Source organism: Podarcis liolepis (assembly GCF_965112155.1).
Source record: "Podarcis liolepis genome assembly, chromosome: 12".
Lineage (NCBI taxonomy): Eukaryota > Metazoa > Chordata > Lepidosauria > Squamata > Lacertidae > Podarcis > Podarcis liolepis.
In genome coordinates this window covers 2,546,519-2,571,785 of record NC_139563.1, presented here as the reverse complement: position 1 = coordinate 2,571,785, position 25,267 = coordinate 2,546,519, and the positions used below count along the sequence as shown (strand labels likewise).

Below are 25,267 nucleotides of genomic sequence, written 5' to 3'. Positions count from 1 at the left end.
ATCAGAGCCAGAGGACTTACAACCTCACAGGTTTGCAGCCTGAACCCCCACACCTGTACTTTAATGTCACACCGAAGAGGGAGCAAGCTTGTTTTCTGTTGCTCCAGAGGGCAGGCCCCGAACCAGGGGATTTGATTTACAAAAAAGGAGACTCTGACTAAGCCTTAGGAGGAACTTTCTGGAGGCAAGAACTGTTTGGTGGAACAGACTCAGAAGGTGGTGCAATCTCCTTCCTTGTAGGTTTTTTAATGGTCTGGGAATCGGGGGGGGGGGGAGCATTGCATCTCGCAGGAAGAAGGAGAAAGGATCTAACCGGTGGCTGTGCCTTTTTGGAGGTAGGGCGTTTGTGGAAACTTCTACCACCTGACCTCTCCTTCACACGCCTCCAAAAAGGGGTGAATCCTTTTTGTACATCCTGGACTTATGACTTACAATTTGGTTGGCATGCATGTCTTTGGTATTGGAAGGCAAAAATTTATAAAAGTTTTATGGACCATATCCTTAGGAAGAATCTGTATAGAGTTTGGGAGAAATATAAAAATCTGCTGGAAAGGAAAACACCTTTATGGCTATCTCCTATCAAGGCTATTACAATTAAGAGAGTTAATATGGATAGACAGTGGGTGACTTACGGGGAATTGCTGTATTTTACAGGGACGGAACCTAAACTGAAATCAATGGAAAATGTAAGGAGCCATATTACGGATTGGTTGCAATACCGTCTGTCACATGAAATGTTTAAAGTAGATAGGAAGAATGGTTTTTTGGACCAAAGCTCACAATTCAAAGAAAGAACTTCTACAAAACAAAGAGAAACTTTTGTTTAAAATGTATAATCTGTTATTAGACTGGGAAACAAAGGACAAGTCCTTTCTGTTGGGGATAATTCAGACTGAAATTCCCAGGTGTCCGGAAAGGTTATTTATGTATGTTACTACTGCGGCCCGTGTTTTGTTAGCCCCAAAATGGAAAACGAGCGAGGTCCCAACCAAAGAAGAACGGCAACTGAAGTTGACTGAATATGCACAGCTTGCAGACTCAAGATATAGAATAACAGAACAAGAAGAAAATGTGTTTAAAGAAGATTGGAAAATGTTTATTGAATATATGGAAAATAATTGTGCACAGCTGAAGACACTGGCAGCATTAAGATAAATTCAGCAGTGTAAATAAGTCTGGATGGATGCAATAATGGAATACTGAATGGTTTAGTTTTTGTAAAATATGCAGGGATTTATGAGATGTAAAATGAACCATGGAAAGAAAAGAAGGGAAGTCATTGCTATTTCAAGGATGTAAAATGAGTATTTTAAATTGTAACACAGAAAATTTAATAAAAATTATATAAAAAGAGAAAGGGGTGAATCCTTGGCACGGATTGTGCCCCCTTTTCCCCCTCCCTTTAAGAGCATCACCCAGGAGGGCAGACTTTGCCTCCAACCACCAACCGCCCCTTAAAAACCAGGTGTGGAAGGAACATTGTGGCATTTGCAAAATATTTTCCCACCCCACCCCCCACCCTCCATTTCCTCCTGCAGGAGGGATCCCCACCTCTGCTTAATTCCACCAGAAGAGAGGGGTGTTTTCACTACCTTGACTTCTGCTGGGCAGTTTTCTCAGCCTGGAGAAAGTTGCTGTTTCCCTCTGCAAATTCTGGCAGCCTCTGGCTCTCTTCATTCCTCTGAGAGATCTGAATATGACGCAGGTTTTGAGTGCACATTAATAGCCGAATGTTGGACATATGGAAAGTGAAAGAGTTTTCTTCTGGTTGATTCATCCAATTACACATCCATAAAAGGAGAACACAATAGCGTCAAAAGAGTCCAGCTGAAGGGTCAGGCAAAAGGGGTCTATCATTGTCCAGCAGCCTGATGGCTCTGCAAACCAGATGCCATGACAGGAAACTCACAAGCAAGACGTCAGCTCAATGGCTTTCCCCACACTTGGGGTATTCAGAGGCATAGGAGGCAGCCTTATACAGAGTCAGACCATGTGCCAGAGACACATTACTGCCCTTGATCGGGACACTAGACCAGTGGAGGCAGCCTGGAAGAGCATTAGCCTTTTTTGCTGCTGCATCACACTGTGGGCTCATGTGAAGCTTGCAGTCTGCTGAGGAAGGAACTGACTGACCGTCTCAACAGAAGAAAGCCAGTTGCTACCGGGATGCCATCCCCTTCCAGATGCCAGAGCGCAGCTGGAATACTGTGTCCAGTCCTGGGCGCCATAGTTTAAGAAGGATGCTGACAAGCTGGAAGGTGGGCAGAGGAGGGCGACCAAGGTGATCAAGAGTCTGGAGACCAAGCCTTGGGAGGAACAGTTGATGAGGTTGGGGATGTTTAGCCCGGAAAAGAGGCGATTGAGAGGAAATAGGAGAGCCATCTTCACATATCTCACGAGCTGTCCCATGGAAGATGCACTAAGCTTGTATTCTCCGTCCCCAGAGGGTAGGACTCAAACCAATGGCGTCATGTTACAAGACAGGAGATTCTGGCTAAATATCAGGAAAAGATTTCAGACAGTAAAAGCAGTTTGGCAGAGGAATGGTCGCCCTCAGGAGGTGGTGGACTTTCCTGCCTTGGAGATTTATAAGCAGAGGTTGGATGGTCACCTGTCATGGATGCTTTAGATGAGATTCTTGCCTTGCAGGGGGTTGCGCTAAATGACCTTTGGGGTGTACCTTCCGACTCTACCATTCTAGGATTCTAGCATTCTGTGTGTACTGTAAAAAGGAGGCAGATAAACTCCTCACTCCTGCATCAATAATAATAATAATAATAATAATAATATATTATTTGTACCCTGCCCATCTGGCTGGGTTTCCCCAGCCGCTCTGGGCAGTTTCCAACAAATACAATATACAATAGTCCTTCAGATATTAAAACGTTCCCTGAACAGGGCTGCCTTCAGATGTCTTCTGAATGTCAGGTAGTTGTTTATCTCTTTGACATCTGGTAGGAGGGCGTTCCACAGGGCGGGCGCCACCACCGAGAAGGCCCTCTGCCTGGTTCCCTGTAGCTTTGCTTCTTGCAGGGAGGGAACTGCCAGAAGGCCCTCGGAGCTGGACCTCAGTGTCCGGGCAGAACGATGGGAGTGGAGACGCTCCTTCAGGTCTACTGGGCCGAGGCCGCTTAGGGCTTTAAAGGTCAACACCAACACTTTGAACTGTGCTCGGAAACATACTGTGCAATAGAGCTGATTCCCAGGCTGCAGATCCCAAAGAGCAAGCTCTCTCCACTCTGGGAGAGTGGGCTGGTTGCTCCTGGACAAAAATCTCCAGAAGGGCTCATTCCCCCTTCCAATGCTTGCGGGGACACCCAGGCAGTTTGCAAAGCAAACAAACACAGCGGAGTTGAGATCTTGCACTGACTTGCAAAACCTCAACCGGGTCCTGCTGCCCAACTGCTACCTGCTGTCCGTAAACTGCAGGATCTTCTCCCCCACCTTTCTCTGGGCGTTTGTGCTGGTTGTGCAAACTCAATTTCGCCACTGAGTGTGTCCTGGAAAAGGATCTGTGGCCAACCCCACCTGCACGCCAGATAGCCTTCTTCATGTGCCTCCTCCACAAGAGGGTGGCAACATGAGGACAGGGCCTTTTCTGCAGTGGCTCCCCATTTGGGGAATGCTCTCCCAAAGAGACTCGCCTGGCACCTTCATTATGCATCTTTAGGTGCCAGGCAAAAATGCTCCTCTCCAACAAGGCCTTTGGTGGATTGATATCCAAAGTGCTTTTATATGTGTTGTGCAAGGGGGATTATTGGTTTTTGTTCTTATTTTTATTAAGTATGTCATCATCCTCATCCTCATCAATGCCACTCAGATGAATATACCTGTGTGCCAGATACGTTTACAAACACACATTTGTTGCCTTCACAGCACATATGAGTCACTGAAGATACATGCATGTGAAATAATGTTTGTGCACAGCTGGAGTTAGCCACAGCTGGAGGCAGTGATGCTTCTGAATGGCAGCTGCTGGAAACTCCAGGGGGGGGGGGAGTTGTTCTTGAGCTCAGCTCCTGCTCACAGGCTTCCCTTGGGGGCATCTGGCTGGTCACTGTGAGAACAGGAGGCTGGACTGGAGAGCTCTGTTGGTTAGAGCGTGGTGCTGAAAACGCCAAGGTTGCAGGTTCAATCCCCGTGTGGGGCAACTGCATTGCAAGGGGTTGGACTAGATTATCCTTGGGGTCCCTTCCAACTCTTGTTCTTTGATTCTATGACTAGATAGGCCCCTGGCCTGATCCCTCTTCGTACGTTCTTACAGCATCAGTGGCGTACGCTCTTCGTACGTTCTTACAGCATCAGTGGCGTAGCGTGGGTTGTCAGCACCCGGGGCAAGGCAAGTAATTTGCGCCCCCTAACCCGTGGATTTTAGCACTCGGGTGCGAGCGGGCCCCCCCCCCCCGATGTTGCGCCCGGTGCGGCCGGCCCCCCCTGCACCCCCCATGCTACGCCACTGTACAGCATAAACAAAACATAAAACGTGGAAATCTTTCCTGAGCTGTTTTGCAAAGGGGAGAGAGATTAGTATCCTGTTTTGCATTGAAAGGTCACTCAAATGAAAGAAGGAAATGGCCAGGAAGAAAAACAACACACCCTCCCTGCCTGTTGGCTTCTGGACCCAAACAGGGTGTTCTTTCTAACCATGTGAATTCTCAGAAATGGCCCATGGCTGATCACTTTCGCTTTCCCTCCTCCCAAAACGAACAAACCAACAAACCACACACACATCCCCTCTCAGAGACAGGGATGCACAAAACAATATTTCAGTTAATAGTGTTTGAATCACACTGCCCAAAATACCGAATGCTCCCCATGCATGGTGAATAGGCTGAACGTGATTTCTGGAAAGGTTTGCACCTCTAGAGGTGGGAATCAGGTAGCGGATTTGCAGCATGGTTTTGCATGAGTGATGGAGGGGGGGGTGCCTGAGAGAGGATCTCCCACCCCCTTCCTTGCCCAGCTGCAACACAACAGCCCTGCAGTGCTGCCCGTGGGTCTTGTTCTCCGGGGGTTGTGCCTTCAGCTCAGATGCAGAGGGACCCGGGATGCACCAAAGAATGAATAAAAATGAATAAATCTCCTACCCAGCGAACCCTGCGCTTTTGGGTCCAACGGGCACCCAAACTGCTGGGGAGAACAGAGCCAGCTTCCAGCTTGGTTTTCAGAACAGCAGAGAATCTGGGATGGCCTTCAACTGGGTGGCTGAATTACAGCAGCCTGGGAGGGCACAGAGACAGCTGCTTGCAGCTCTGACAGGAAGGGCGCTAGATTCAAGGCTGCGCTTGAAAGTGAAACTAGAAAGCATTTCTCTCCGCGGAGTTCGCAGCCCAGAGAGAGAGAGACGCTGGAGAAAGATTCCCTTAGCGGAGATGGACAAATTGTAAGAAGGTGTTTAATTCCTTTTCATAAACTTTGCTATGGGAGGGGACACTGAAAATACCCGACTAAAATAACTAAAAATATACAGATGGAATTACAACGAGCAGACTTGCCCTTCTGGAGCCGGACTGAGTGCTTTGAAGCCCCAGCAGCCTTCTGCTCCCTCTAACCTCCTCCTCCAGATCCAAGGCCAGTTTGGTATTCTGCTCAAAACAGAAGGGGAGGCTGAACTCCAAATCTCTCTTCCGGGGGCTCTTTGTAGATCAGTAGTTCCCAAAATGGGTGGGGTTATTTAGGGGGCACTAAGAGGAAAAGGGGGGAAGCAGGGGGGAAGGTGCAAATGACTGACTTTGAAAAGCTAGTGTCACTGGACACCCATTTTACTGAATTCGTTAAACTAAGTAGTTTTAATTGGATTTCAAACAAATGTGCAATTAATTCTTACTCTTTTGAATTTCATTATGTTGTTTCCTTCCTTAGTGGGTCATGCAAGCCAATATTATGAATTATGCTTTGGGCAGAATAGGGCACTGGGGGTGGGTTTACAGAACCAAGTGGAGGGTGGCCAAAGACTGTTATAGGTGTAAAAGGGCATGGCAAGGGGGCGCCCAGCCTGTGTTGGGTTCTGCTAATGGGACCTGATCTGAGACCCCATACCTGCAGCCTTAAGAACATAAGGAGAGCCTGCAGGATCAGGCCAGGGGCACAGCTAGTCCCACGTTCTGTTCTCACAGTGCCAGCTGGGTGCCCCAAAGTGAAGCCCACAGGCAGGATTCGAGCCCAAGAGCCCTGTCAAGCCTGAAGCCCTTCAGAAATAACATAGAATGGTAGAGCTGGAAGGGACCCGAGGGTCATCTAGTCCAGCCCCCTGCATAAAGGGATCTTTTGTCCAATGTGGGGCTCGAACCCACAACCCAGAGAGTAAGAGGCTCACACTCTACCGACTGAGCTACAACTGTCATCGCAGGAAGAAACCATGTTGGGAATTGCTAAATATACCACAACCTCTTTGGATGAATATTGCAAGAGGATTGTGAAACGTAACATGACATGACATTTCCCTATAAGATACAGAAGGATATGCTTTGCCCACAAACTGGTTCTGTACACAACTGCTTATTTCCCCTGTGAAACGTTAAATGGTTGAACTTCTTGCTGGGTGAAAGGCAAGGCCCCCTCCTCATTCTTTCTTCTCCTCTCTACTTCTAGGGTTACAGGATTCTTCCCTTCCATTAGGAGCTGGTTTAGTACTGGTAAGTTTTTCCTCAAGAGTTTCCTCAAGAGCCCCCGAAGGTCATATGCAAAGTGTGGGGTTCCCTAGGGAGGGGTCACTACAAGGCAGGGGGCAGCAGCCTGGGCGCTAGAAGAGCAAATGACTATCGGACTCTGAAAAGTTGGAATTGCTGGATCAAGTTCATCCGTTTCATTGAATTAATTGAATAGTTTTAATTGGATTATGTGCAAATGTGCAATTGATTATTACTGTTTTGAATTTCATTGTGTTATTATCTTCCTATGTGTGCCATGCAAACCGCTATTCTGAATAATGCTTTTGATAGGATAGAGTAGGGAGCACTGGGAATGAGTTTGTGGCCCCCAAGGAGGCAATGGCCGGAAAAAGTTTGGGAGCCACTGATCTATTGCATTAGATAGAGAATTCTCATAATAATAATAATAAATAATAAAATAATGTTACTTATATCCTGCCCTCCCCAGCCAAAGCCGGGCTCAGAGCGGCTAACAACAGTAAAAATAGCACAGTGTACATAAAATCATAGTCAATTAATTGAAATACATTCTAATCAATTCAGAATCAAATTAATGGCAACCACTGGGCTAGAGTTCTATGAGGATTACCGAAGGAGGGAGTCAGATTGTGCCTTGACCAAAGGCCTGGTGGAACAGCTCTGTCTTGCAGGCCCTGTGGAAAGATGTCAAGTCCCGCAGGGCCCTGGTCTCTTGGGACAGAGCGTTCCACCAGTTCGGGGCCACGGCCAAAAAAGCCCTGGCTCTGGTTGAGGCCAGCCTAACCTTCCTGTGGCCCAGGACCTCCAAGATGGTTTTATTTGAAGACCGTAAGGTCCTCCGTGGGACATACCAGGAGAGGCGGTTCCATAGGTCATCAGCAGGACGAGGCTAGTGATCTTCCTGGGGTCAGCTAAAACACTTTTTTTCCGGCCACAGACAGGCTGCAAGGGAAGGAGCAGAGCAAAGGCTGGAATGATCTCTGTGCCAATCTCATCTAGCACTGATGAGAAACTAAGGCAGAAACGAGACAGATCTCGAATACACACAGCCAGCAACTTTTCCCTGAGTGTGACTCCGGTCAAGGGAAGCGACATAATGAAGTTTCTAAGCTTCGGATAAATCACTGCAGAGGGTTAGAGACATCCATCATTCCAGTTGTGCATCTTTTGTGGGAACAGATTTGGAGCGCATGAACTGCCTTACAGAATCACAGAACCATGGAAGGTTCCCCCAAAGATCCTCTAGTCCAGCCTTTCTCAACGTGTGGGTCCCCAGATGTTGTTGAACTCCCATCACCCCTAGCTAGCAAGGCCAGAGCTCAGGGATGATGGGAGTTGTAGTCCAACAACATCTAGGGACCCACAGCTTGAGAATCGCTGCTCTAGTCCAACCCCTGCAATGTTCCTATTAACACCGCCCACACATTTAGACTCCTAGTTTCAACAGGCCAACCCGGGATATACTCTTACGGTGCCATCACATCACCTCTCAGCTATGCATTTACCGTATTTTTCGCTCTATAGGACGCACTTTTTCCCCTTCAAAAATGAAGGGGAAATGTGTGTGCGTCCTATGGAGCGAAGACGCCATAGCCCCGTGACCCTCTCCTGGCTGGAGAGGTGACGCGCGGCTATGGCAGGAGCCTCTTTAGCCGCGCGTCACCTCTCCAGCCGGGAGATCACGCGGGGGGCTAAAGAAGCCATAGAAGCTTTCCGCTGCTCCCCGACCTGCTCTTTGGGGCTGGTGGTGGGCTTCCCCCCGCCAGCCCCAAAGAGCAGGTCGAAAGGAACCTGAAGCCTGGAAAGTGAGAGGGGTCGGTGCACACTGACCCATCTCACTCTCCAGGCTTCCAAGGTAGCCGCCTGAAGGCGACTGAACGCACCTTAAACGGCACCTTGTTTTAGAGGGGGAAAACAAGAGGGGGGAAATTCTCCCCCTCTCTGTGCAGCGCCTCCTGCCGCTTCGCTGAAGGGGCACTGGGCAGAGAGGGGGAGAATTTTTTTTTCTTGTTCTCCCCCTCTAAAACAAGGTGCGTCCTATTGTCCGGTGCGTCCTATGGTGCAAAGAGTATGGTATTTATTTTTTGCAAAACAGATGGACTCCTTCCATCTCTGCTTACAAGACATAACTTAGGGGGTCCCCAGCCTAGGGCCCCTCCTTCAAAACTACAGGCAAAACACCCCGTGAAACCCCCAAAATCAATGAAATGCACTGGTTTCCTACACAACCTTCGTTGCACCCTCTAATACCTGAACTTTCCTCAACAGCACCAAATCCTGAGAACCAGATTCCGACAGAGAGCAATGAAGTGCGGATTGTCCTCGTGGGGAAACCAGGAGCAGGAAAAAGTGCCACAGGAAACACCCTTCTCAGGCGGGAGGCATTTGAGGTTGGCACCGTGACGAGATCCTGCCAGTTAGGAATCGGGGAATGGGAGGGAAAGCGGCTAGTCCTCATTGACATGCCTGCTGATTTTGACCTGGGGAGCGGCACAGCCAAGGATTCCCCTGACTCCCAGCACTGCCTCCGTCTATCCAGACCGGGACCGCACGCTTTGTTGCTGGTCACCCACCACTGTGGCGATGCAGACTATAAGGCAGTAGAATGGGTTCAGGAGATATTTGGCTGTGAAGCCATGAAGTACACGATTGTTGTACTCACTGGGGAAAAACTGGACAGCGCAGCTTTGGAGGAACATCTCTCCAGCCCAGAATACCAACGCCTTCAGAACATGATTGGTCACTGCGATTTCCAGTGGTTCTCAGTCGACAACCGCAACCAAAGCGAGAGGGAGACGCAGGCTGAGAAACTGCTCTCCTTGGTGGAGGCCATGGTGGAGAAGAACCAGGAGAAGCCCTTCTGCTGGCCTGAAAGGGTTGGGAGTCCTACCTCGATCCCAAACGAAAAGGACCTTTCTGGGCACCCACCAGAGGAAGAGAAGCAGCAGGAGGCCGTGGAGATTCCAGGAACTGAGGGGTCCGGAGTGGGAGGAGGAGAGAGCCCCCCTGTTCAAAGTAAGCACTCCTGGCAGGGTTTCCTTCCAGCTTCAGCCTATTCCTCCTGGTTTGCAATGAGCCCTGCTCTATGTGTGTAAAGTTTTTTTAAGAAAAATCATAGAATGATAGAATCCTAGAGTTGGAAGAGACCACAAGGGCCATCGAGTCCAACCCCCTGCCAAGCAGGAAACACCATCAGAGCACTCCTGACATATGGTTGTCAAGCCTCTGCTTAAAGACCTCCAAAGTAGGAGACTCCACCACACTCCTTGGCAGCAAATTCCACTGTCGAACAGCTCTTACTGTCAGGAAGTTCTTCCTAATGTTTAGGTGGAATCTTCTTTCTTGTAGTTTGGATCCATTTATTTTATAAAATAGCAAATTTACTTCCCATACAATAGATGCTTTCCAAATCTACCTCTTAAGCCAGCCCACTTCCTTGTTTCACTCCTTTTTGGCAGTATGTAAGCGCACACTCAATGTGCAAAATACTTTTGAACCCTTGGAAACAGGACTACAAGGGAGTGGAAGGGAAAAGTCTGTAATAAACATGTTCTGTCTCAGAGTGACATCTAGCAGCCCTGGAGGCAACTGCAAGGAATGAGATTGAGCACTGTTTGAAATTAGTAGTAGTAGTAGTAGTATTTCGTTATTTATACCCCGCCCATCTGACAGGGTTTCACCAGCCACTCTCGGCGGCTTATAGCACATAAACAACTGTAAAACATTAGACATTTAAGGCACAGGCTGGCCAGAGAAACTGTCACCTGCTTCGGGTTTGTTTCCAGGCACAGTTTAAATTCCTGGGTTTAGGCTTTAAACCCAAAACCAGTGGTTCTGAGGCTTTTGGGGCCACTGCTCTCTTGGTTCTGTAAACTCATTCCCAGTGCCGCCTTTCCCAACCCACTAAAAACATAATTCAGAATAGTGATTTGCACCACCTACTAAGGAAGAGAATAACGCAATGAAATTCAAAACAGCAAGAATTAATTGCACGGTTCAAAATCCGATTCCTGTATTCAGTCAGTCAGTCAGTTTCTTTATTACTGCCCATGACCAGTAGTCAAACACAATCTTTGCCCAAATATATAAAATAGTACCAAACAGAACAAAAGAGAGAACTTTAACATTAAAATTACTAGCAACTGTATCGTGCTGTAATAAAGAGATAGGTTGAGCTTTCTGCATCCCATTCTATAGTTAACTGCTTGGGCAGTTCAGGAAATTCAGATTGCAAAAGTGACGCCTTACAAGGGCTCTAATCAGTACAAAGTGTTGATCCCCAGGAGAAGCTTTAGGATTCCTCAGCTCTGTTCTTCTCTTTCCAGCAACATCAACAGATGCAGCTGATCCCGTTTCAGCAGAGCAAAAGGAGCTTTGCATCGTCATTGTCGGAAAGTCCGGGGTTGGCAAAAGTGCGACTGGAAACACCATCCTTGGGAAAAAGAGGTTTGACTCCAGGCTTGAAATGACCCCAGTTACAAAGTCTTGCTGGTTAGGAATAAGAGAGTGGAAGGGGAAGCAGGTAGTTGTCATTGACACGCCTGCGATTTTTGACTCTGATGGAGCCAGAAATTCTACTGAGATTGAGCACTGCCGACGTCTCTCCCAGCCCCACCGGCATGCTCTGGTTCTGGTCGTCCCAGTGGGCCGATTCACAGAGGAAGACCACCAGGTGGTACAGCGGGTGAGGGAGACATTCAACAGTAGCGACGACCAGGAGCGCATGGTGGTTGTCTTCAGCCACAAAGAAAGGTTGCAGAATGAAACATTGGAAGATTACATATCTTCCAGTGACAACAAAAACTTTCAGGAACTGAGGAATCAGTGTGGCGGACGGTTTTGCAGTTTCAACAACAATGAAACAGGAGACCAGCTTGCAGCCCAAGCTGAGGAATTGCTCTCCATGATTGGGGAGATGGCAGAGAAGAATCAAGGCGATCCTAAGATGACATAGTTGGACAAAGTTGCTGAGGCAAATGCATAAAGAACATACTCTGGTTTTCTCCCGCTTAGACTCCCGCGCTCTGTGTGGAGCTACCTTTGAAGGGGACTCAGAAACGACAACTAATCCAGAATGCGGCTGCCAGACTGGTGACATTTCAGATGCGCCAATAAATGCAGAACACAGCGGGCAGGGTTTTCACTTTGCGCAGCTCACTTGGAAAGAGCATCACTGAGTACCTATCCAAATCTGAACCCTTTTCAAAGCACTGGTGTTTACCTTTAAGAAATTGGGGGTCAAAGGCATGGATAAGGTCACCCAAGGTCATCTAAGGAGGTCCTTCTTCTCTTCATGCCTCCCCTGCTAAGAACCTTAAGAAGAGCTCTGCAGGATCAGGCCCAAGGGAGCAGTCCAGCAGTCTCTCCCCACAACGATTGACCAGATGCGCCCGAATGAAGCCCACCAACAGCATGGACTTTGCCTCAATAACTGGGGCCAGCAATGACTCTGAATCCTGAAGAAGTGTGCATGCACACAAAAGCTCATACCAATAACAAACTTAGTTGCTCTCTAAGGTGCTACCGGAAGGAATTTTTAAATTTTGTTTCGACTATGGCAGACCAACAGGGCTACCTACCTATAATCTGAATCCTAGCTGCTGGAAGCCACAGGATAGAAATCAGATCCTGCTTGCTGCTTTCCTACAGGCCAGAAGGTTTCAACCTTTTTGAGTCCACAGCTCCCTTGACCAACCTTCTTTCTGTGCCCCCCCCTGTGGGGCTCAGGAGCCCAGTCATGCCACCCCTTGCCTGCAGAGCCAACAGCCCCTCACCCCTTTTCGGACACCCTCCCTTGCGGAGTGTGCCCTCAGCCTCCTCTCCCCTCTCCTTGGGAGTCCTCTGGGCAGCTGCCGCCCCTGGTCTCTGAGCTGCCCTCCTGCCCCATAGAGAGGTCCCTCCTCACCCTGCCTCACAGGGCCTGGGACTTGTCTGTCCATTCCCAACAGCAAGAGCTGGTTGGCTGGGCTCCTTCGCCCACTTGCTTGCTTACTCCGAGGCCGCCTCACCTCCTGGCACCCAACACCGCCTGGCCAGTCCCAGAGACACCATTCACCTGGGGAGCTTGTAGCCAGGGCTGCTGCAACAAACAGCCTTGGGGAGGCAGAGAAGCAAGAGGGCAATAGAAGAGGAAGGAAAGAGGGACAGAGGTCAGTGTTGCCAGCAGCACCCCTGGCCATCCTTCAAGGCACCCCAAGGTGCCACCGCACACTGGCTGAAAGCCACTGGCTTAAGGCGACTGGTTGCCCATTGTGAGAATGGAATGCTGGACTTGCAGCCATATCCCATGATGGACTTGCACCTTAACAGGATAGGCCCCTCTGTCCGTCCTGCTTGCCTATCTTCCCTTTATTTACCTTCTCTCTGTTACCACCATCCTGCCAATCTGCGGAGTAAAAACTTAAAAAGCGATGCAGATCTTTTCTCTGTGTGTGAAGAGCCTGCCAGAGAGTTGATGTTTTGGTTAAACCTTCTGGGAAGCAGCTGGTTTCCTCAGCTTCTGTTATCTCTTCTGCAAGGTCACGCTGACTGGAAGAGTCAGGCCAGGAAGAGCCCGGGCTTCACTTCTGACTTTCTCTTTCTATCACTTTGTTCTGATGTGGTGTTCTGTTCTGTGTATAGTGTTAAGGGTTTATGTTTATTATAAGTTCTTAGTTTAAGTCTGCTGCAACTGGATTTTTATAGACTCTGCCAATCCTGAATGTATTGGATTTGTGACCATGATGCCTTCAGCAACAGTAAAGCTCTTCTGGATGAAAGATTGCCTCTGGTCTATATTTTGGGGGACTCTGCTACGTCTTTTTCTTCCTCTGGCAACATTTGACACATCCTCCTCCCGCATTCGCTGAGACAGGCAGTTTTCTTTCTCAGGGTCCCCCAAGTGCCACCACTAAGGGGACCATGCAGGAGATATTCTGGCAATGACCGTGTCCCTTACACCCATAAAACTGTTTTGATCCGCGGAAATATGAGCTTAAGATGCGGATACCAATGGGAGGAAGGATCAGGGTGTTGCCCCCACTCCCTTCACAGGGGCTGACTGTCGAGACCTCCTGCAAACTGTACCTCTGTGAGGGGAATGTGGGCCTCCGAACAACTCTTGGCACCCTCAACGTGCTACAGTTCCCAATCCTGGCTTCCCCCAAAGAACCCTGGGAGCTGTAGGGTGCAGAGTTGACCAGAGACCCCTTCGCAGAGCTACAATTCCCAGAGAGGTTTAACAGTAAATCACCTTTCCCAGGAAAGTCCGAGAGCTATAGCTCTGTGAGGAGCTCTAGCACTTCCTAACTCCCAGCACCCTTAACAAACTACAGCTCCCAGAATTGTTTGGGGAAAGCCGTGACAGTTTAAAGTGGTACCATAGCACTTTATGGTGTGAATAGGGCCTTGTCGCATGCATATTGTTTGACAAACTCACACAGGTTTCCTGGGCTGGATTTCCCAGTCCCCCTGGAAAGAGGAATTTGTTAAACCCACTCTGGGAGGACAATATAAAGGACCGTCTTGCAAATCTCAGTACCCATAACAAACAACACAGAATCTTTGGGGGAAGAAGCCATGACTGTTCGGTGGCACTGTAGCGCTTTAAATTTACACTGCTAGACTGAGGACTGGGAGCAGCAGTGACCATTTAACACCAGTCCTGAAAGACCTACATTGGCTCCCAGTACGTTTCTGGGCACAATTCATAGTGTTGGTGCTGACCTTTCAAGCCCTAAACGGCCTCGGTCCAGTATACCTGAAGGAGCGTCTCCACCCCCATCGTTTTGCCCAGACACTGAGGTCCAGCTCCGAGGGCCTTCTGGCGGTTCCCTCATTTTGAGAAGTGAGGTTACAGGGAACCAGGCAGAGGGCCCTCTTGGTGGTGGCGCCCACCCTGTGGAATGCCCTCCCATCAGATGTCAAAGAAATAAACAACTATGACTTTTAGAAGACATCTGAAGCCAGCCCTGTTTAGGGAATTTTTAAATGTTTGATGTTTTATTCTGTTTTTAATCTGTTGGGAGCCGCCCAGAGGGGCTGGGGATACCCAGTTAGATGGATGAGGTACAAGTAATATAACTGTTATTTTTACTGCTACCAATATTATGGCATGGATGAGTTGAGAAAGATGACAAGGAACCATCAACCGGTGAAGAGTCAGGGAGTCAGGGATCCTTCTGCTCATTTAAGAGAAATCACCACAGCCGAAGGAAAGGCAAACTTAATTTTATTCAACAAAGAGGATCAAGCAGTTGTGGGAATAAGGTGCATCATCCAAGCACTAGAGGTCTGCATCAAGCGTCTTCTGGGGAGAAGCAGCTCTTGGCTCTCACCGCAGGCCAGAACCACCCCAGGGGAGGTGATCCACGTTGCCTTGAGGGGCAGAGAGGTCTTGCTCTGGGCGAATCTCTGCTCTCCAGCCACCATTAATGCTGTGCGCGTCCCGTCTAAGTGGTCGCCATCTGGGTGTCTGGAGAGGGCGCAGAAGGAGGGGAAGGATATTCCCAGGGGACCCTGAAGGCAAAGCTACAAAGGTTCAACATAGAGTTCTTATGCAGAGGATGCAGAGGGGTCAGGGAAAAGCGGGGAAGGGTCTCTCTCTCTCTCTCTCTTACTTACGCACACACACACACACACACTGGATTCGACATTTCTCTCAAAGTTTCAACCTGAGTGACTATCTCCCAGGAATGTCTTGCCCCAGTAATTTTTAGGTTTGGGGAGAAAAACCTGAAGGCAACTTCCATCCCTGCCTTCTCCAGGCAGGACAACACTTTTAAAATTGACCTGGGTTGGAAATTGCTTATTTTCACAGCACATTATGATGATCCTTCTTTTTTGCAAAACCACATCGCCATGCCAGTTCTCAAAAGGCCACATCAACAAAAACAAAACAAAAACCCCTTTTCAATGTTGTCGTTTGCCTTTTAGAGAAAGAAGAGGCACTCCACAGATTGCTGTACGTGAATAAGCGGTATAACCACCAGGAGTTTCTTGTGATGGGACCATCTTGGGAGGCCGGTCACGTGAAGTTCCCAAATGTCTCTCTGCAGAGGGAAGGCCGCTTCCTTGCCCCATCCATCTTCTGAGCCAGCAAAGGAAACCTTCAGCAATATGGTAACACTCCTGGGCTTGTTTTGGACTATAACTCCCATCATGCTGTGCTGGCTGGGGGCTGATGGGAGTTGTAGTTCCAAAAAAACCTCAGCGGACAGCAGGTTGCTGAAGGCTGTGCTGAATGGAGACCCCTGGCCACCCATAATGGAGCACAAGACATTTGACAACCACCACCTTTTTTGCAGTTGCAGAAAAACAGCACACAAAAAAGGGGTTTACCAAGGACCTAGTGAGTTATATTTGGACACAAATATTCCCTGGTGGATATGTGGACAAGCTCCCCTGTTCACCAGGACCCACCCCTGAAATAGGTTCTCATCTCACACATCAGTTAGGAAAACTCTTTTAACCTGTTCTGGCCACCCAGCAAAGGACACTGAGCAATACCATATCTGTTTTGCATCAGGCACACAGGGCAACCCCTGAGGTCCCATCAGGTCCCAACACCAGGAAGGCCCTGCCCATCCTCATGCAATGCTTCTCATTCAGCCAAACCAAGAATGTGCCCAATGGCTTGGCATGGCCGCTGCCAATCTGCTGCCCTCCAGGTGTGTTGGGAGTACAAATCCCATCATCTCCCTGTTGGCAGAGCCCAGCACATTTGCAGGGCACCAGGTTGCCAAAGTCTGGTGCGGCGCTTTGGATTGAAACTTTGGATCAAAACTCTTTAAGTGATCGGTAACATGCCATGTGCAGATCTCCACAGAGGTAAATAGCACTTCTTTTCTTTTCTTTCCGACTACTGCTGCGGTGTGCAACTTCCACAAAGATCTCCACCCGTCGTGCATACTTTGAAACAGGAGTGCTTAAAAACGCTTGAAACGTACGTTAACATGTTGAACGCTCAAGTTAAGCCTTGTGTAACAGAGAAACTGAATGCAGGGGAACATCTGCACCGTAGAAGACAGAGTCCATTACAGGGAGGGAAGGACAGAGCTCAGTGGCACGACCCTTTTGCAGCTGCTGGGTGCTAACCTGGTCAGGGGAGATCAGCCGGGGAAGCCCCCTCAAAACAGGGTTTAAGGATGAGAGACCGCCCCCCTCCCACAACTCAAAAGCATGAAGCAGGCGCATTTCTCAATCAGATCTTCGGAGCTTGCTTTTGCCACCCTCGCACAACCCAGATGTTTTCGACTCCCAGCAACCCTAGATGTGTGATGCTGGGGCTTCTGGGATCACATCTGGGCCTGCTGGGGCCGAGGGGGGGGCTGGGAGCCCCAAAGCATGCGGAGGACACAGCCTCAGTGAAGGCCACTCTAGTGTTTTATGGAAGTTTCCACCCCCAAAATTCAGGGCCCCTAAGTGGTTTCAAAACATTCAACTTTTACATTCACTTCTTTTTCCCACATTAAGCTATCCAAAAAGAGTCTAAACTCCCACATGGTTTTTTCCTTCCGTGGATCTGGAAATCAGGCTCTGGAAACCAGAAGCTCAGAAGAGGACGTTGCTACAGCTCTTCAGAATTCCTCTCTCCTCCAAAGACGTTTTCCAGCAACAACCGGAAAACACACCCGCCCTCTTCTACGGGTTCTCTGGCAAATGTGTGGGTTCTCCGGGACATAGTGCAATCGCTCCGCCTTCCTCCAATGTGTTCAGCAAGACGCAGCTGTCAACAGAAGGTTCTCCCCTGAGCTGCAGGTTCAAATCCACAGGAAGAAGACGCACAGTGGGGCGAAATCCTCCGCAATCAAATACAAACTCCGTGTACCCCCGTTCTGTTCCCTCGGCAACCCCCGAGTTTGTGTCGACTATCTTTGGCACCAATTTCGACCCGCCCAGCCCCCCAAACCAGACGACTCTTCGTCACTCTGCTGCGGGACCAAAAGAAGAGGGAAGGCTGTAGCTGGACATGCTGCGTGGATCTTAGGGGAGGGCAGGAATTAACCACCAAACGGGGTTGGGGGGAAATAAACCTGGCCATCCGTACTTGTAAAACGGGAAGCAGAACATAAACGCTGGGAAACCCCAGAGCGGAGGTAACGCTGCGTGGCGCAATGGCTCAGAACGGGAACTTAAGAGGGGCACAACGTCGCTGCCCAAAATGGAAACCAAACAATGGCAGGGCGTGAGAAAAATCCCACCCATGAAGGTTCAGGGAACACCCAAGCTTGAAACGCAGCCAATGTGTAGAGAACGGGCTTTTGCTTCAGAAAGGGAAGAGGGGTCCCCAAGCAACGCTTCACTGCCCCCGGTTGATGGGATCCCAAGTTCTTGGAGCGGTTATGGTCCATATCCTGGGCAGGGCAAACGCTGCCCTGTTGAGAGGCCCTTGACCTCCCCTTCCCAGGCATTATCCCAAAGTCCCCATAGCCCCTCCGTGCTCCCACATCCCAAACAGGCCCTTCTGCTTCAAGGACCCCCTGCGGCTGCCCCCCTTCCCCTTCCGACCGCCCCGCCCAGGCGCGGCACATCGGAGCAGCAGCCTCGCCCTCAGCCAAGCGCCTCCTGCCCCAAATGGCTCTTCCGGTGCGCGGCCAGGTGGCCCTTCTGCGCAAAGTTCTTCCCGCAGGTCAGGCACTGGAAGGGGGCGTCTCCTGCATGGAGCCTCCGGCCGGGGCTCGCGGGGGCCTCCTTGGGGCGTCTCCGGCCCTCCTCGCCCTGTGGTGGCAGCGGCCTCTCGGCCTGGTGGTGGGTCCTGCGGTGGCCGGCCAGGCTGCTCCGGCGGCCGAAGGCTTCGCCGCACTCCTGGCAGGGGAAGGCCGCCCCGTTCTGGCGGGGCTTCTGCTGGTGCTTGACCCGCAACGGCCTCTGCACATCGCCCTCCTCGCTCGGCGCGCGGGGCCTCCCCCGGGTGTGCATGCGCGGCGGGGAGGGTGCCCCCGGCTTCTCCTGGGCAGGGGGCCCGCAGCCGCCTTTCTGGCGGTGGGCGAGGAGCAGGCGCTGTTCCCGGAAGGTCTTCCCGCAGACGGGGCAGGAGGGGGCCCCCTCTGCGCCACCGCCGTGCACCCTCTGGTGGGTCAGGAGGTTCTGCTTGAGGCTGAAGCGCTTGCCGCAAACGCCGCAGCCGAAGGGCTTCTCTCCGGTGTGGATCCTCTGGTGGATGATGAGGTTGTGCTTGAGGGTGAAGCCGCGCCCGCACTCGGGGCACACGAAGGCTCGCTCGCCCGCGTGCTGCTGCTTCTGGTGGCGCAAGAGGCTCAGCGGGTGTGGGAAGCTCTCGCCACACGCCGCGCATTTGTGCTCCTCCTCCTCCACCTGGCTGTGGATGACCAGGGCGTTCTCGTCGCCAGAGCCCTCCTCCCAGGCGGGGAACGGGAAGGGGCTGTCACCCTCCGGCGGGGAAGCCTGGTGGCCCCGGGCAGGTGGCTCCTTGTCTCCCTCCATGGGGCCCTCGCTTTCTGGAGGCAGAGAGAAGAAAGAGGGGAAGCACAAGGAAGTTATTTCATTTTAATTTCTTCCCATATTTCATTTCACTTTTAATCTGCATGCCACCTTTCTCTAGCACAGTGGTACCTCGGGTTACATACGCTTCAGGTTACAGACTCCGCTACCCCAGAAATATTACCTCGGGTTAAGAACTTTGCTTCAGGATGAGAACAGAAATCGCGTGGCGGCAGCGGGAGGCCCCATTAGCTAAAGTGGTGCTTCAGGTTAAAAACAGTTTCAGGTTAAGAACGGACCTCCAGAACGAATTAAGTACTTAACCCGAGGTACCAATGTACAGTGGTACCTCAGTTCCCAAGCGCCTCTGTTGTCGTATGTTTCTGTTCTCAAACGCTGAATATCTAAAAGTAAATGCTTCCATTTTCAAACATTTTTTGGAACGCGAACGTGCGACGCGGCTTCCACTGAGTGCAAGAAGCTCAGTTTTCGAGCGTTTTAGAGGCCAAATGGGCTTCCGGAACGGATTCCGTTCAAGAACCGAGGGGCCACTGTATTACACGCAAGGCGGTTCACAAGCTGCAGAAACAACAATGATCACACGCCTTATAACAATCTGGCCTGATACAAAAAGTAATAAAACACATAACTTTAAAAAAAGCAGCTTATGTCAAATAAAATAATATTCAATAGTCAATTAAGAGTAGAATAGTACACAATAAACTTAAACATCTGCAAATAATATTTAAACAGAAATTCACTCTTAACGATTCCAATAATTTCCATGCTGTAATCAATAAAAACAGCAAGTCTCAGTGCATAAAATAACACAATACAAATTGAGAAGCAAAGACACAGAAAATTGTGGTTTTTTTAAAAAAAAACATCTGTGAGCTCCTCTCTTTGCAGCTGCTTCTGCTGTTCCTAAAGTCATGGCCTGGAAAAGGCTCTCAGGGCTAGAAGGTGGGGGCAAAAGGGTTGGGAAAACTATTGCCTGGTGAAGAACAGAAAGTCTCTCTCCCCTCACCATATGATTTTTATTGATGTTTTAAAAGTATGAGAAAAGGCACCAGGGGGGAAAAAGCTACAATAATGCAGGCGTCAAGGCAGTTATGAAACATGAGCACAGCAGAATAGTTTCAGAGAATGGTGGGGCTGGAAGGGGTCCCCCCAGGGACATCTAGCCCAACCCCCTGAAATGCAGGAATCGCAGGTGAAGTTTCCCTGGCACACAGCCAACTTCTGTTTCAAAACCTCCAATGAATCATAGAATGGTAGATTCAGGTAGGTAGCCGTGTTGGTCTGACGCAGTCGAAATAAATAAAAAAATAAAAAAGATTGTCCAGTAGCACCTTACAGACCAACTAAGTTTGTTCTGGGTCTAAGCTTTCGTGTGAATGCGCACTTCTTCAGTGTGTATCGGTGGTGCTGCAGAGCTCCAGTCCAAAAGAGCCGAAAGGGACCGGCAGCTGACAAAACCTCTCCAGGCGTGGTCAGGGGTCGCAGGCCCACCCCAGGCCCACCCCAGCCCACATTTTCCCAGCTCACCCAAAACCTGGATTTCGGGGGGCAAAGTAAACAGGATAATGTCGAATGCAAAGGAGGCCAGTTGCAGGATGCCTGGCTAGGTCCTAGCCTCTGGATCAGGAGAAAACAAGCTTGTTTCATCACACACACCGCATCTCCACTTAGTGCCAGGAACACACACATTCCAAAAGACTCCGAGAGCTTCTGCCAGTCAGAGCATGCAACACTCAGCCAGGGAGACCCACGTGGTCTGACTCGGCACAAGGCGTCAGCTTCCTAAATCCCAGCAGCTGCACCTTCAAGGGACCCCTGGCCCCCACCCCACCCCCCGGCCCCCGAGGCTTGGTCAACGCTCCTTTTCCCCGGGCAGAAGGCAGACCTTGCAGGGAGGGCGCTGCCTGCAGGGAAAATTGTACCAAAAGCCGCAGGGCTTTTGCCGAACCAGCTCAGAGTCAGAGAGCGCCAAAGCTCCCTCCTTAAAAGAAATAATGGTTTTATTTTTAGATATTTATGCACACACACACACCTGCCCAGACAAGACTCCTCCACCTTCCACACAACCTGTCCTCCTTCCTTTTTCCCAAGAGGGGGGGAAATAAGAGTGTGATGACGTCAGCCAAATCACAGCCTCACCTTAACTCCGGGGAGGGGGGAGAAGAAACTGCAAGTCCCAGAATGCAGCTGGGCAGCTCTACCTGTGCGGCTGGATTTGCAGCCAGGCCTCCGTGGGGCCTGCAGCCTTGGGGGCTTTTGGGGGGTTTTGCAAGGGGGGCTGTGGAAGATTCCTGCCGACCTTGCGCCTTCTCCAAGGCGTTGCACAGCGGATCCTGCTTGCCAGTTGCAGATGCACCACCAAAAAAGGGGGGTGCCCAAATGCACACCGTGCAAGAAACAAATCCGCCCCCCGAGTTCTGATTGATTGATTGATTTGCAAAATCGGGGGGAATTGGGGACCCCTCTCCGGCGCGCCCAACGCGGAGCAAAAGAGCCCCTTGCCAGGGCCAGGGTCGCCCGGGGAGCCGGTGGCAGAGGCGCCCGCTGCTGCCGTCCTCCGCGCGAGGCTGGAGACTGGGCGGAGGCCGGAGCGCCCGCGGGGCCGGATTGCAGCGAGGCGCGGGCCGCGGGGAAGGGGAGGAAGCGTCGCCGGCCGGCCACGTGCGCCCGGAGCGGAGGCAGCCCAGGCCCGAAAGGAAGAAAGGGAGGAGGAGGAGGAGGAGGGGAGGCAGCCTGGGAAGAGGAAAACGGGGGGGGGGGGTCCCTCTGCTTCTATCCAACACCCCCCCCCGAAAAAAAATAGGCTCGCTCCGGATCGCCTCCCCCACGGTCCGTTCACACGGCAGCTGCGAGGAGGGGGGGAGATTGGGTGCAAAGGGGTGAGAGAGGAAAGAGGGGGCGACCCCTCCGTGCCCCCCACTCCCCCCCCCAGCGATGCCTCACCGTGCCCGGGCTGCTGCTCCTCTCCGGCCGTCCCGATCCCCCGCATCGGCCGCCGCTGCTGCTCCTCCGCTTTGCACGAGGCACTGCAGGCAGGATCCGGCCCGCAGGGGAGGGGAGGGCCGGCGCTGCCTCCCTTCCTCGCCCGCTCGCCTTTGATTTGCTGCAACCACGTACCTTTTGCAGCAGCGGCAGCTCCGCGCTCCTCCTCGGCTTCTCCCAGCAACGGCCCCGCCGCGCGAGGTTGCTTGCAAGACATCCCAGGCAGGCAGGCGGCAGCAGCAGCAACTGCAACCGCAGCCTCGGGGAGGTGCCACTTCCTGCAGCTGCAGGAGAAGCCGCGGCGGCTCCTGGCAAGAGCTCTGCCCTCCCCGCGCCGCTTTCCTCTGCTGCGCTGCGCCCGGAGGAGCGCGCCGAGATGCCCGACGCCAGCCTGGCCCGCCGCGGTGCCAATAGAGCTCAGTGGTGCCACACTGACCTGCAGCGGCAGCAGTGGCTCGCCAAGGGTTGGGCCGTCAGCTCTGCCCCAGTCCCCTAAATATTCTAGTCCTCATGATCCCGAATAAAGGGTTGAGCGATTAAGGCTTTGCATCAAGTCAGACCACTGGTGTAGCCTACCAGGAGATTCTGCTTGCAAGGCTCCACCACTGAGTTATGGCCCAAGAGCCCCCCCCCCTGGAACTGGGGGTGTCCTCAATGCCACACAAGGCCATAGGATTGTAGCCTTGGAAGGGGCACCCCAAATGTCTATCCCACCGGGCTGCAGTGCCCGATTGAGACTTTGTAGGATGAAGCGATCTGCAAGTCAGAGTCAGGCAGTGTGGGGTAAGGGTTAGAGCAGGGGTCAGCAACCTTTTTTCAGCCGTGGGCCAGGCCACTGTCCCTCAGACCTTGTGGGGGGCTGGACTATATTTGGGGAGGAAGGAACAAATTCCTATGCCCCACAAATAACCCAGAGATGCATTTAAATATCGTATTTTTCACTCTATAGGGCACACTTTCCCCCCTCCCAAAATGAAGGGGAAATGTGTGTGCGTCCTATGGGGCGAATGCAGGCTTTCGCTGAAGCCTGGAGAGCAAGAGGGGTCTGTGTGCACCGACCCCTCTCGCTCTCCAGGCATCAGGAAGCTCTCCGCAAGCCTTCGGAGTGCGGCAGGAGGGTCTGCCAGGCTCCGAAGGCTTGCGGATAGCAGCCCGAAGCCCGGGGAGTGCAGCGCTGCGCACCCCGGGCTTGGGCATCTATCAGCAAACCTTCGGCGCCCGTGGGAGTTCCCCCCCCCAAAAAAAAACAACAACAGCTGGGTGTGCCCTATAGAGCGAAAAATACGGTATAAAGACACATTCTACTCATGTAAAAACATGCTGATTCCTAGACCATCTGTGGGCTGGATTGAGAAGGTGATTGGGCTGGATCCGGCCCACAGGCCTTCGGTTGCCTATCCCTGGGTTGGAGTGTTGGGCTAGGACGTGGCAGGGACCAGGGTTCGAATCCCCAGCTGGCCACGAAGCTGGGTGGCCTTGGGTTACAGCTGCTTCCTCCCCAACGAAGCCTGTGTTTTGTTTAAGGCTTCAAATCCGAGCGGAAACCTCCCTGTGTGCGACTAGGCGAAGTGTTTTGTCCTTGTCCTTGACACAAGGGAGCAGATTCGGCACACCGCCCCCCCCTCCCTGCCATCTGCAGGCTCTGCCAGGGTGCAGCGCCGTCACGTGAGCCTTGGCTCTGGGGAGGGTGGCCTTGGCAAGCGGGAGAAGGACTGGGCGCTTCGCTCAGGGGGGTGCAAGAAGCAGAGGAGAAACAGCATCTCCCAGCAGCATTTCGCCAACGACCTCGCTCCTTCTCCGGACAGACAAAATAAAGTCTTTGTCTGCCTGTTTGTTGCATTTATTCCTCACTGTTCCCCTCGCTGTGGCTTATCTGCTTCTCCCTACTCCTCCTTGAATTCCCACAAGGACACCGTGAGGTCGGTGGGGCCGAGAGAAGGGCAGAGACTGGCCCCCGGGGTTACCTCTGAGTGGGTGGGGGGCCATCTGTCATGGGTGCTTTAGCTGAGATGCCTGCATTGTACGGGGGTTGGACTAGATGACTCATGGGGTCCCTTCCAGCTCTAGGATTCTAGAATTCTTTGATTTTCGGGGGGGGGGGATTAGGCTGAATGGGGTGGTAGGGGAGGGGTCGTACCTCTGGGTCATGCCCCTTCTGGGATGGTTTGGTCCCCAACCTTCACTCCCACCTCCCACCTGTGGCTCCCAGATGCTCTGTGCATGAGACAGGACCCATCCCAGGAATGGCTTCGACTGGCTGGCTAGACCAGGCATAGGCCAACTCGGCCCTCCAGATGTTTTGGGACTACAACTCCCATCATCCCTAGCTAACAGGACCACTGGTGAAGGATAATGGGAGTTGTAGTCTCAAAACATCTGGAGGGCCGAGTTGGCCTATGCCAGGGCTAGACCAAGTGAGGGTAGCCAAGGGGTCTCAAAGCCTCAGTGAGTTAGGGGCTTTCCCTGTCTGTGAAGACAGACTCCGGCGGACGGCATGGACGAGACCAAGCATGGGTTCAACAGTCAAGAAGGCGGTTTCTGCACTTGTTGTAGACGTGGGCATGGCCAATCTTGCCCCTCCAGATGTTTTGGGACAACAATTCCCATCACCCCTGACCACTGGTCCTGTTAACTAGGGATGATGGGAGTTGTAGTCCCAGAACATCTGGAGGGCCGAGTTTGGCCATGCCTGTGTAGAGGGAAGGGAGCCCAACTAGGAGAAGGAGAAACCTCTGCTGCCTTGTGGGACATCTTTAGGAGAGGAGAAAAGAGTAAACCATACATAAATCTGGACTCCCAAGATGGTGGGACGGTGCCTTGTACGCCTCCTTCCGGTAACTTCTGCAGCCAAGCCAGTGCCAAACGTCTTGCTCTGCTTTCCTTTGGACCCCATCAGCGAGGCCAAGAGGGGGGTCTTGTTGTCTGGGCAGCCCAGGACCCCCAGGCACACTGGCCAGGCCTGCACCCCTTAGAGGTCACCTCCGGGCTGCTAATGCAGCAATCTGACTTCACCCCTGGAGGCACACTCCATTGTCTCTCGAGACAGGAATGCCAAACACTTCCCCTTCTCCTTCCTGGATCCAGTTGCTGGGATGGCCAGGCCAGGCTGCTAGTGGCCTTCGAAGTCCTTAAGTCCTTAAGGAAACAAAGGGTGCAGCTCTGTGCCAGAGGGCAAACAGGTGGGCTCCCTTTCTGGGTTAGTTAGAAAGACAAAA

The 25,267-nt window shown here is 51.6% G+C and overlaps 3 protein-coding genes across 5 annotated transcripts in view; 1 reads left to right on the top strand and 2 right to left on the bottom strand.

Annotated features, from left to right (window-relative positions):
• LOC310689305 (verrucotoxin subunit beta-like) overlaps nucleotides 1-2,425 on the bottom strand; it is a 78,480-nt gene extending 76,055 nt beyond the window's left edge. Inside the window, exon 1 of the mRNA XM_083466860.1 lies at nucleotides 1,593-2,425. The gene's annotated coding sequence lies outside the window, so the exon portion shown is untranslated. The remainder of the gene's footprint in view (nucleotides 1-1,592) is intronic.
• A 2,932-nt stretch (nucleotides 2,426-5,357) lies between these two features.
• Nucleotides 5,358-13,387, top strand: LOC310689402 (GTPase IMAP family member 8-like). The gene is made up of 4 exons (XM_083467069.1): nucleotides 5,358-5,383; nucleotides 6,592-6,635; nucleotides 8,898-9,644; nucleotides 10,955-13,387. Exons 1-4 carry the CDS (start codon nucleotides 5,373-5,375, stop codon nucleotides 11,581-11,583), a joined length of 1,431 nt encoding a protein of 476 aa, XP_083323195.1. The 5' UTR covers nucleotides 5,358-5,372; the 3' UTR covers nucleotides 11,584-13,387.
• A 1,434-nt stretch (nucleotides 13,388-14,821) lies between these two features.
• LOC310689438 (uncharacterized protein) lies at nucleotides 14,822-22,418 on the bottom strand. Of its 3 annotated transcripts, none has more exons than XM_083467151.1 (2): nucleotides 22,014-22,418; nucleotides 14,822-19,066 (listed from the first exon to the last, which is right to left on the bottom strand). In XM_083467151.1, the coding sequence occupies exons 1-2, from the start codon at nucleotides 22,267-22,269 to the stop codon at nucleotides 18,159-18,161; spliced, it is 1,164 nt and encodes a 387-aa protein (XP_083323277.1). In that variant the 5' UTR covers nucleotides 22,270-22,418; the 3' UTR covers nucleotides 14,822-18,158. The 3 variants fall into 3 exon arrangements, with proteins under 3 accessions (XP_083323277.1, XP_083323279.1, XP_083323278.1); XM_083467153.1 differs by having other exon boundaries at nucleotides 22,188-22,417; XM_083467152.1 differs by having other exon boundaries at nucleotides 14,822-19,062; nucleotides 22,181-22,416.
• Nucleotides 22,419-25,267: the final 2,849 nt, after the last annotated feature.

What these genes read in the sequence shown, in the direction of transcription:
- LOC310689402 (XM_083467069.1), top strand. An exon ending in TAGGAGCTGGTTTAGTACTG is followed by an intron (nt 6,636 to 8,897) that starts GTAAGTTTTTCC and finishes TTTCCTCAACAG; the next exon opens with CACCAAATCCTGAGAACCAG. An exon ending in AGAGAGCCCCCCTGTTCAAA is followed by an intron (nt 9,645 to 10,954) that starts GTAAGCACTCCT and finishes TTCTCTTTCCAG; the next exon opens with CAACATCAACAGATGCAGCT.
- LOC310689438 (XM_083467151.1), bottom strand. Translation starts at nt 22,269, where the DNA reads ATGTCTTGCAAGCAACCTCGCGCGGCGGGGCCGTTGCTGGGAGAAGCC. An exon ending in GGAGCAGCAGCCCGGGCACG is followed by an intron (nt 19,067 to 22,013) that starts GTGAGGCATCGC and finishes CTCTGCCTCCAG; the next exon opens with AAAGCGAGGGCCCCATGGAG.